General features: G+C 38.7%; 2 protein-coding genes across 7 annotated transcripts in view; both read left to right on the top strand.

Annotated features, from left to right (window-relative positions):
* Window positions 1-1,019: 1,019 nt before the first annotated feature.
* POLR2K (RNA polymerase II subunit K) lies at window positions 1,020-3,868 on the top strand. 2 transcript variants are annotated; one of them, XM_003214254.4, is made up of 4 exons: window positions 1,020-1,128; window positions 2,436-2,499; window positions 3,205-3,297; window positions 3,717-3,868. In XM_003214254.4, exons 2-4 carry the CDS (start codon window positions 2,439-2,441, stop codon window positions 3,737-3,739), a joined length of 177 nt encoding a protein of 58 aa, XP_003214302.1. In that variant the 5' UTR covers window positions 1,020-1,128; window positions 2,436-2,438; the 3' UTR covers window positions 3,740-3,868. The 2 variants fall into 2 exon arrangements, with proteins under 2 accessions (XP_003214302.1, XP_019469731.1); XM_019614186.2 differs by having other exon boundaries at window positions 1,036-1,142.
* Window positions 3,869-4,093: 225 nt separating this feature from the next.
* Window positions 4,094-11,482, top strand: part of SPAG1 (sperm associated antigen 1) — a 38,746-nt gene continuing 31,357 nt past the window's right edge. Inside the window, exons 1-5 of one of the 5 annotated variants that reach the window (XM_019614172.2) lie at window positions 4,094-5,056; window positions 5,301-5,555; window positions 6,059-6,218; window positions 7,878-8,003; window positions 10,662-10,729. In XM_019614172.2, the coding sequence (XP_019469717.1) occupies window positions 5,416-5,555; window positions 6,059-6,218; window positions 7,878-8,003; window positions 10,662-10,729 (494 nt within the window). In that variant the 5' untranslated portion in view covers window positions 4,094-5,056; window positions 5,301-5,415. Of the gene's footprint in view, window positions 5,556-6,058; window positions 6,219-7,877; window positions 8,004-10,661; window positions 10,730-11,482 lie in introns of all 5 variants that reach the window. The other 4 variants (XM_019614173.2, XM_019614174.2, XM_031552897.1 and 1 more) reach the window with 4 other exon arrangements.

Raw genomic sequence — 11,482 nt, forward strand, 5'->3', positions numbered from 1 at the left:
TGATCTCGGCAGCAGCTCCAGCTCCGAGGACCGCAGCGGAGGACCGGGGGCAGCGAGCGTCACTGCCGTGCACGTCCCGTTTTTCTTGCACGTGTTTTATTCTGGCACTCAGAAGTTAGATTTAGCTTTATTTTCGCACAGCAGCATGACAAAGCTGGTGAGCAGCCTAGAAATCGTTAGTATGTTATTAATTTTAGCTTAAATGAGGAAAACAGCAAGTATTTATTGTTTCTCAAGTTTATTTTACGTGACTTATAGGTTATCCATCTAGGTGATTTGCTGCTATGAGAGAATCAAATTATAACTGATAAAACCTCATCGTTTCCCCAGGAAACAATTCTTATTCGACATTCAGAAAGAGGCATTTCCTTACATCAGTGGGATTCTTGAATGATGAACACGTTTTGTAAATATTGAACAGTATTTGTTAAACGTTTTCCAGGCATAAAGCAGAATTCCTGCGGACTTGAGGACATGTGATTACTCCCACAGGACGCCTGCGGAGCACGATCCTACAAATAGTATTTATATACAGCACCGCGGCTTGTCAGTTTGTTTCAACGCGGGGATATATGGCACAGCCCACAGGGTACCGAGATTTAGTTGGTAGTCATATATCTTAGATAAAGAGTTTCTAAGCACGAAAAGAATGGCGAAGTAAAGTCATCGGCCGTAAAACCCTTCACTCGTATGACGAGACCTGTGGCAGGATTTAAGCTAAACACGCAGCTGTCTGCTTTCTCTGTAGGACACAGAGAAAGGAACTTTTCTCATAGGAAAAGTCGGCGCTCCCGGGTCGCACAGCTCCTTCGTGTATACCCCCCAGCGTACAATGCCTATATGGTGGCCTGGGAGCATTCTCCTCCTGAGAGAAGGTCCCTCTTCTCTCAGCGCCGGTTCGTGGCTACCAGCGCCAGCCTCAGGCGCCTCCCGCCCTCTCTCTGCAGAAGCTCCGCGAGCCGCTAACCGCAGCAAACCCTCCACAGCGCGTAGGGACGGCAGCGCAGGCCCCGCCCCCCGGCGCTGCGCAGTGACGTCATCATTCCGCGCCGAGAGGACGACGAGGCGTGTGCGGACCGGTGCCGCTTTCGGCTTCTCCCTGCCGGGCTGGCGGTGGTGCCCTGAGGGGTGAGTGGGGAAAGGTCCGCCCAAGCCCGTTAAAACCCCTGGGGGTCAGCGGGGAGGAGGCGTGCCTGTCGCTAAACCGAGGCGGGCTTTGGGGTGGTGTCTGGTGCCGTTGTTTTCAAGCGCCGAGGGAATGACTGCCAAAATCTAATTGCAGTCTATTGGTATAACATGACTATATTGCATGTATGTTAAGGTTCTACTGTGATAGCAATAAAGCAAAGCCTTATTTAAAAGCTACAGAGTTTAATGGATTATCTCGAATTATCTTGAATGAAGTGGCATAATAGGGGGTTTTGCAGGGGGATTTGGCATTTACTAATCAGCCTCTTGCCAACAAAGAATGAAATATTTCTGTCATTCTCCAGTTCTCAAGCCATTAGTGCATTTAGGTTGGGACAAACTGAAGGTCGGGGAAGTGTACTAGGAAATTAAGCAAAAGTGTCCCATAACCAGGCTCAGCAACCTCAAAGAAAAACAAAACAAAACATGAATATATTTGTATTCTAGCCTAGATTTACACTGGGAGGAAAAAAAGAGTGCTTTCTTTCTCTGTATGGTCACAACCTCAAAATGTATGTTTGCAACAGTGCTTACGTGTTAGATCAGGGTTGCTAAAAAGTGAAATGTTTGTGGAGTAGTTGTCTGATACTGTGAAGGAATACTTGAGTCTAAATAAGGTTGAGCGACCTAAACTATTACAGTAAGACATGAACTGATGCTTGGAGAGCACTACTGATTATCTAATAGTTAGTCAATTGGTAGTTCTTTTAGAATTTTCACAGAATTTTTTCTCCCTCGCCCCCGTTTATTAATTTCTTTTTAATGGCTACTATTCTACCAACAGAGGATTCTCCCAGGATTTCTAATTAATTAGATCAAACAATGAAAAGGTAGACTGGGGCATCTAGTGCTATGAGAGAGAAAAAATTGAATTAGTTTTTGTTTCCAGCAAGGTTAAAACTCTTACCACCAGCAGAAGGGAGGAAAAAAAAATATTAAGTGAGCATTACTGTTTAAAATTCTCTTTAATATAAAACAACGTGCAGCCTCCATCTTCAGAGCTTTTTGACAGCTGATTGTAAAGACCTGAGCTGACTGTTTTGAGGAGGAAGTTGAACTAGATGAATTTTTGAAGTCTCTTTCAATGTGAATCATCTTACGTAGCATGTATCAAACACAGCTTGAATATTTTTGTATTTATTTTAAAATAAGTTTTTCAACTTCTGTCAACTTCAGATGGAAATATTGAAATATTTGCGTAGGCCAACAACAAAAAACATGCTTTTTTTTTGTTTGTTTTTATTTAGAACATGGATTCACAGAAGGACGTTCAGCCTCCAAAGCAGCAGCCAATGATTTACATTTGTGGAGGTAAAGAAAAGGCATTAATGATATTTGATGCTCTAATAATGAGGAATGCGCGATCATAGTGCTGCAGAGTACAGAAATCTACATAACTGCATTGTGGATCCTGATGATCCATTAAGCTTTATGCACTGATGCTCCCACACACGTGGACTACCTGTGGATATCGATATGGAAGTCGTTGACTAGAAATTCTTCTGCTGTGTGGAGGTCCTGCATCTCTAGAGGATGAGAGTGGAACTTTTATTTATTGCATCTTGGAGACAAGGTTTTTTGGAAATACTCAACTTTTACTAATGTGCAATAGCCAAATTTTCTCTTAGCTATACATAAGTTAATAAAGTGAAAATTAGAGCTTTTGAATAGCCACTTTAAAAGCCTCTGAAAAATTTTGGCTTAGGAAAATAAACTTGGTGGCTGAGAGGGGCTGAGATGAAGATTTCATTAGTGGAGTTTTGATTGTGGAATGTATTCTGTACAGTAATGTTTTGATAATTTTTAGCAATATAAGTATGCCAATCCTTTTTTTTTTTTCCCTTAACAGTACATTAAGATCATTCAGTTACTTATTAAAATTCAGTGCAATTATTTTCTATTATGCTTTATTTGCCAGTAAAAAGAATTTGACTATTATTATTTCTGAAAGTTATCTGTGCTTTAGCAGTACTGCTTTTGTTCATCCATTGCTGTTCTCTTTCTCCATCATATCAGAATGTCATACGGAAAATGAAATAAAGGCAAGAGATCCAATCAGATGCCGAGAATGTGGGTACAGAATAATGTACAAGAAAAGAACAAAAAGATGTATCCTTTTACAAAGGCAATTGAATGAATTTGGGAAGCCATGGGGGCAAGGTGTGTAAGAAAACTGAGATTAATGATGCAAGGATCCTTCAAGGCTGAAAATCAACACATCAAACTACCATAGGGACATCTCTGGAGTGTAATTCAGGACCTTGTTTTTTGGTACTTTTAGTTTTCCATTTTTTAAGAAAACTATAATAAATAATCTTGTCTGACATACTGTGAATGTTTGCTATTATACAGCCTTCTGAAGAGGGAAAGTGTTGTGGGGTTAATTATCAGAGCATTTCAGAAACAATTTATACAGTTACCTGTGACTTCAGATTTATGCATTCTCTCTTTTTGTTCTCCCTGACCCCTTTCCTCTCCTGGATCTTTTTTGAACTGCAACACATTTTTCTTTAACTGCACAATTCCAGTGGTGGTTTTTGATGCCCGGTGATTTGACTTGAAGATATATTAATTTTATACTTCAGTATTTCTGGCAACTTTGCTCTGTAAATCCATTGGTGTATAAATGCATAATTTTCTGGTTTAAGATATTGAACTATTAAACTTTACTGTGATATTACTTGTCATACCATCACAATTCTGTCTATACTACTTTCAGAAACGGATTTCTTACTTAAATTTTAGTCTATTAAATTCATTAGTATTGTATTCATTTTTTAGTTGTGTTAACCTTGTTTTCACAACTCTTGCCTAAACCTTACTTGTGTTTTAACTCTTTTCAACGTTTTTTGGACTCCTGTGAACTACATAAAATCTTGGTTTGAATAAATCCAGTGAAGACATATTGAAGGCAACACAAAATCAGGTCTGAAATTTGGATTTGAACTCGACAGGACCCAAATCAGGATAAAAATTAAGAAATGTGTAAATGCAAATTCTCACACTGCTTTGTGACCTTGCTTGTACTCACCAAAATAAGTAGGTCTGGAGTATAAAGATATTTGGATAAGGTAAAACTGAAATAACATAATTTTACTTCTGTCATGAATCTGTAACAAGAAGTGGTTGTTTTGTACTGATAAGCCAAAACTTTTTGCATCCCTTTTCCTATTCAGAGTATTTGCTAAGTGATACTAAACTACCCATTGTGGTGATGTGTCTTACAAAACACTGCTGCTTTGTGCCTGATGCTAATTCAGCCTGATTAAATGCTTGCAAATCCAAATTTTGAGGCTAGTGCTGATGAGAGTGTTGAAAGACAAACGTGTCATTTCACTGCTGTCAGTATGGTATGATGCCGCTGTTAGGGAGTGTACAGGCTACTGCAGAAAGCAGCAGGGATGGGTTTTAGTGAGGGTAACGTAAGGTTATGGGCAGTGGTGAGGACCAGGGCACTTGGAAGAGCATCGAACCGATTTACACTGGATAAAATACACTGAAAGCAAACCAGTGATGTTTTATGAAGCCTGAAACCCAACTGCCGTACTTCTGAAGGGAATACCCTGAAGTCAAATCATTTCTAAGATCAAAGAACCTTTTCATTTATCAGCACAATGCTGGAAATTATATTTAATAAAATATAAATTAAAATAGCGGCACGCGTTTCTAATAGCCAGAACGCTAGAGAGCTGCAAGTCCAGAGACCGCGCGCTGCCAGGGCCCGCCGCCCCTCAGCCTAGGCGCGGGAAGCGCCTCGTACCCCCGCCCTACGCCGCCGCGCAGTTCTCCTTCTCCATCTCTCCGCTGCGCATGCGCCGGCGAGGCGGGTGTCCACGGTGAAGGGCAGGGCTGTTCGACGCTCGGGCAGGTGGGTGTCGGGGCCGTCGTGCAGCGCCGTTACCTCCGCACAGAGCCGGCGAGGCTCTGCGGGCGCCTCGCAAAGGGGTGGCAGTGTGGGGTCCCGCGCCTTCTCTGTCGATCACCTCCGCGCCGCCAGCCGCCATGTTGTACATAGCAACGGTTGCTATGTTGCGATTGCTGCTTCTCTGTAGGCTTCTGTGAAGAACAAATTGTGTTATCCGGTCTTTAAATCGGAAATTTTTCTTTTGTAGCAATAATTCTACTGCAGATAGTACTTTGTGGCATAAACACGGCTATTCCTTAAATTAGCATTGCTTCAAAATACATGTAAGTGCCCAGAGATTTTTTTTCTTTTAGTGTTTAGTTATGGGTGATGAGTCAAAAATGTATTTGCTGGATCAAGGAACTACTAAAACATATCAAATACCTATTAGTCATCTCGACTACAAGTTCATTGAAAAATGTACAGACGTTCAACACCTGGAAAAGATTCTGAGGGTACTAAGGTAAATGTTATCTTTTCTACACTTTGTTACTAATTGGATTCTCATTCTATTTCTCTTGAATCTTTGTGACTTTCCCATTTAAAAATTTGAAATTAAAATGCACTGTGAAAGTAATTGTGTTAAAAGTGTCCAGATGATTAAATGAAGAGTTAGAAATTCAAGTTCTCATTTAACCCATCAAAAAGGTTTGATAAACCATGCCAGCTTTTTCTCAAATTCTGCTACTGCGTTTTTACGGAATCACATCTTTCCTGTTTGTGGCAATATCAAGTGCTATGCCTGTTCCACTTTTGCTGAAAATTACAATGACATTTTTTATGAGTACTTGGAACTGTGTTTGTATGTCTGCTGGAAAGTGGTTAACTGAAATTTTCTGATCAAAATCAAGGGGTGATAGACTTCAGTTTCAACAGGAAAACAGCACTCTGTAGTCACTGTATACAGAAAAGTACGGACATTTGCAGAGAATTTTCTTGTGTTACTTACACGTGTTCATTTTAAAGGTCTGGTGAAGAGGGATGTTATCCTGACCTGACGTTGTTTTGTGAAAAGCGTATTAAGCATTTAGCTCCAGGGAGCAGAGTTCTCAGAAAAGATAAACCTGCAGCCACAGCAGCTGATTTTACAGCTGAAGAATGGGAAACAATTAATGATGAACTGATGGTACAGTATGACTCTAGTTTACAGTGGTCAGTAATGTAATCTCTTTGTTTTATCAGTTGTGAGTGGTTATTCAACCTCATCTTATGCTTAAGTAGAAAGTGATTATTTGATTAAATGAGGAAATGATAGGTTCTGTTGTGGTTTTCTTTTTTAATATTTATTGAGATAATGCTAATGAATCTTTAATACCCGTTATAACTCTACAGAACATATTTGTTTTTTATTTTTTTTCATTTGAAAAAGCTCAAAACAATTGCAAACTGCGTATAGAAAAAGCACTTTCCACAATCTGTTCAAGAAAATGCAAATAATTTTTCCATACTGTTCAGTGTAGGAACTAAAGATCTCCTTATCCAACTGAAAATATTGAAGAAGTCTAGGTGGCATAAGCATTTTAGATTATATTATTTTATCTGAAAAACAGAATCTCTTGTAGTGACATTCCTCAGTAGCGCATCTTGCCTGTGATAGAAAATCCAGATATGTATATTATAGAATCACAGAATTATAGGGCTGGAAGGGACCTCTAGAGATCATCAAGTCCAGCCCCCTGCCAGAACAGGATCCTTTCAGTACGCTGCACACATAGGCATCCAGGCAAGACTTGAGTATCTCCAGAGGAGGAGAATCCACAACCTCCCTGGGCAGTCTGTTCCTGTGCTCTGTCACTGTGCAGAAGTTCCTTCACATATTGGTGCAGAACTTCCTATGCTCCAGTTTATGGCCATTTCCCCTTGTCCTGTCAACACAGACCACTGAAAAGAGGTTAGCCATTGTCCCACACTTAAGATATTTATAAACATTAATAAGTTTCCCTCTTAGGCTTCTTTTCTTGAGGCTGAACAGACCCGGGTAACCCCACCTTTCCTCAAAAGGGGAGATGCTCCAGGCCCTTTATCATTTTTGTGGCCCTCTGCTGGACTCTCTCCAGGAGATCTCTGTCTTTTTTGTACCAGGGAGCCCAGACCTGGACAGAGTACTCCAGGTGAGGCCTGACCAGGGTAGAGTAGGATCACCTCCTTTGACCTGCTGGTCACGCTCCTTAAGTAACGAAGTAATGCTTTTTACGGCCCAGAAACAAACATGCTTTGAATTATGTAGGAGAAAGTGAAGCAGCAAAACTAATCTTATGAGAAACTAAACAAAACTATTTTTAAATGCATTATATGAAAAGACAGGTGAATGCTTTTTGTTGCTTTCTAAATCTAAAGGGTTAGAGGCAACTTTGTTCATAGCATGTTCTAATCAATTATGCTATTTCTTTTTGAGACTATTTGTTTCCAGTCTTTTAAGGATGATTCTCCAAGTGCTTCTGAATGATCAGAAGCACTTCTGCTTTAATTTTTGCATGTTTCTCTTTATAATGGTTCCCCTTTTTGGACTCTAAAAGATGATAAAGGAAGGTGCACTTGTACTGTGTTCATCATTAAGTTTTCTTGAATTGGCAAAGTTATGAACAAAAATAACCCTTTTAATTTAAGGAACTTAAGCTTATGTTTAAGCTTTTTAAGCTTTATTTTAAGGTTTATTTTTAATCTTTATTTTAATTGCTTTTCCTCATTAAGAGCTTTGTATTGTAAGGATAGTTGCAGGGTCGTTGTAGACTACAATGTGTGTCTGTTGTACAGCTTTATGGAATGGATTCTTACTTATTTTCAGAGCTGGGTGGCAGAAATGAATGAAGATGATAATAAAGCACAGCTTTTGAAAACAGGCACACTGCATGAAGGACAAGATAACTTGCCACCTATTCGTTGTTCCAGCAGCTGTCTTCCTGCTTTCGAGGTATCTCCAATTTTCTAAAACATTATTTTTACATAAGTATGTTAATTATGTCTTTCTAAAATTAGTAAATTCAGATTTTAAGAACTTCTATCCATTGAACCTCTCTTACTAGATTTTGTTAACCAGAAAATAAAACCCTTTAAGCTGTCTTGTAAGAGACCAATGTTTAAACAAAACTGCCTCTTAGATACTAGCATGCATGTTGTAATTATCTTTTAATCTTGATCAAGAGTTAATTTCTGAAGCAAATCTTAAACACCCTTTTCTATGCACATTTCATGTTTCAGGGTAGTGTTAAACGGTATATACTAGGTTTATTTTGCAGGGTTTTTTTTTACTGGTGTAGAGTCATGGGACATATTTTCCACAAATGAATGAAGAGTGAGCTTTATAACAGAATTTCCTTCTCTTACATGATACAGAAGTTTCTGTATTAACAATCCTGTTTCTGTTTCACACTGCCTTGGATTTTGAGGTTACATCTATACTGCAAAATAAAAGAGGATCAGGGAGACAGCTTGATTATTTCTGTTTCTGATTGTCCACATTGATTAATCATTAGTTTTGCTCACTTCCTCCAGGACAGAACTAAACCATCTTCTAGAAGTATGGGCTTAGAAGTATTCACTTCCATAAAGCAGTGTGGATGAGATTTCAGCAGATGTAGGTTCTTTGCCAAACACAGTACTACAGTGCAGGATGTGCACATTCCAAGTTTTGTTTTAGGAAACTCCTCTGTGATGTTATCTATACAGCCCTCATATTATTTTGGATATTCCAAATTGAAAAAGAATACTGGTTAGCTGGCTCAAAATAGTAACTTCTATCACAAGGGACCCGGCAGATATCCAAGGCCAAGTTTTTGCATCTGAACTAAATCCAGTCTGAGCTCCATTTTTTGGTCCAAAAATTATTCACTGAGCTACAGACGCTGTGAGATCCGTGCATTGAGAGTTCTAGCAAGGAACATGACAGTGGCAGAGGATTTTTTTAGTTTTCTGCCAAGTACCAGGGAAAAGTTAACACAGCATGCAAGCATAACCTTTTCATGAGAGGCTCTTGGATGAGAACAAACGAGAAATTCCTGACTCTGCTGTAGCCATGGTTTGGTTACAATGACCTTGAGAATATGAGACCTAGAATGTTAAGGATTTTTGAAATTTTGAGTCAACATTTCTGATTTATTCCATTAAAGGACACACTGTAGTTCTCTTGCTGTATTAAAGTTGCATTAGTGTGTAATACAGCATGAGTTTTCTTCTGAGTTTAACTATATGCTCATTTAAGCAATGTGCTTATATTTGAAAAGAAGTTTGTAACATACAGAATGCATTCATAACAATGTCGTTTTCTAGGAAGCCGTATCTAGGTTACCTTCTCCAAACATGCGTTAATCACTAAGCATGTTTGTCGTTTTGTCTAGCTTCTTGAACAACTGAGAACATTATGTGTAATTCTGGAGTCACATACTACAAAGGTTTATGTAACCTAGTATTATAGATAGCTGCAAGTGTTTATAGGAAGGCACACATTTGCATTATGTAAATTGAGGTGCTTGTATTCAAGTGCGGAAGTATTTCCTTGTAACAGTGTCACCACTGGTAAATCTAGTTTAAGAGGTTGCTGCTGCTGGTTTCCTTGGTCCAGTTTATCGCGTGCTCACTTGCACTGGTACAGATGTTTAGGGGTTGCACTTTAATCTCTATCAAATTGTTTGTACCCACATGACTGTAAATCTGCAATCCTACAAACAATTACACTGGTCTAACTTGGTGAGAGATGGATTGCAAGGTAAGAGGAGGGTTGAACAAACAGCAAAGAGTACATGGAATATTTTGAACTGGCTGTTCCACAATGGAATCCTGTTTGGAACCACACCTTGTTGAATGTGGGAGTCAACAAGCAGGGAGAGACGTATCAGAAACGGTCTGGCAAAGGTGGAAGAGATGCCAAAGGTGACAGCTATGGAAATATGTTCCACTGGGATAGGAGATGGGTTGCAATACATGCCAGCTGAGTCAGTTATTGTGATGGATTGTTGAAGGATAAATTATCCTAAGGATAAATTCTAGGTGAGGCAAATAGCAGTGGTGGACCTTGTCTAAAAGCAAGAATGAGTGTAAATCATCTTGGAAATTAGCTCAGTTGGAATGTGTCAAAGAAGTATAAAGATGCTATCTAAAAGTCAGAGCAAATGTTCTTTTTATGCTTGTTTTGAAGCCTCCAGAGGCTGTGAGAAATTGTGCATTGCATTCTCTTGGGAATGGCAAGCCTAAAATGAGGTTAGTGAATCAATTTCAGCATTAAGCATCTCATTACAAAGGCAGAGTTTCCCACCTTTTAAATAAAGTTCCTTGCTGTGTTGAAAATATGGTTTGGAAGATGGCAATTCAGTATACTTTTTAGAAAGAGCAGTCTCCTGTTTGAAAAAATTTATCCAGTGCCTCTGTGATGTGTAACAGGGCAGTGCAGATAAAGTCTGATTACAATGATACATCAAATGCATAAAGATGTTCCTTAAAGCTACGCAAATTAAATATTCAAGACTGTACTGAAATTAGTCATGACTGTTAATTAGTAGGGATATCTATTACAGAAAAAAAAAAGTGAGTTTTTTCTTTTGGAAATTATCTTATAGGTTGGCCGTTTCTTTTTCAGAATGAAAAGTTCCAAAACAAACAAAGAAGTAAGAAAAATATACCACGGGATTACAGTGAATGGGATAAGTATGTCAAATCCTTTCTATTTTAATTTTTATTAACTCTTACTTTATAATGAAACATAGTGGTTTGTTTGTTTTTTTAAAAGTATTGTCCAGAAGCACAGTATTAAGGTTAGCTTTTCAGGAAGCTGTAATGCTTCAATGAAATTTAGGTTTTTCATAACAGTTCTGTTAAATTGCAAATGATGCACTGTGGTGCTGCCAACTCAAAGCAAGTTAGTCTGTATTTTTTCTATCCAAGTGGTGTGAAATATAATGAGTCAACAGAAAATACAAATAAAATGTGATTTTTGTTTAATATTTTTCTTTTTTTTAACATCCAAAATATAAAGCCTATGGAGGTACATTAAGCAGGAAATTAAAGATAGCTTAATTTATCACATTTTCAAAATAAAATAATGATGACACATCACAGATTGATGCCCCCAAATTATTGAATGTGAAGGAAGTATACTTCTGTGTTATGAACAGTAGCAGCTTCCCTGCAGCTCTTTAAATGCTGCTGTAGAATCACAGAGTCATAGAATCAGACTGAAGATAAGTGCATTTCCAGTGCTCTTGGTGGGGAACTTAATCTAGAGACAGTGAGGTTGTTGATGAAAATTTTTAATATCTCACTCTGCCACCAAAAAAACTCTGCAGAGACCCTGTCTGCTTAAGACCTGCATGTAGTATATTGCCATAGAATCACAGAATCATAGAATTGCTCAGGTTGGAAAAGACCTTAAAGATCATCAAGTCCAACCACAACCTGACC

This window comes from Meleagris gallopavo, chromosome 3 (genome assembly GCF_000146605.3).
Source record: "Meleagris gallopavo isolate NT-WF06-2002-E0010 breed Aviagen turkey brand Nicholas breeding stock chromosome 3, Turkey_5.1, whole genome shotgun sequence".
In the NCBI taxonomy this organism is placed as follows: domain Eukaryota; kingdom Metazoa; phylum Chordata; class Aves; order Galliformes; family Phasianidae; genus Meleagris; species Meleagris gallopavo.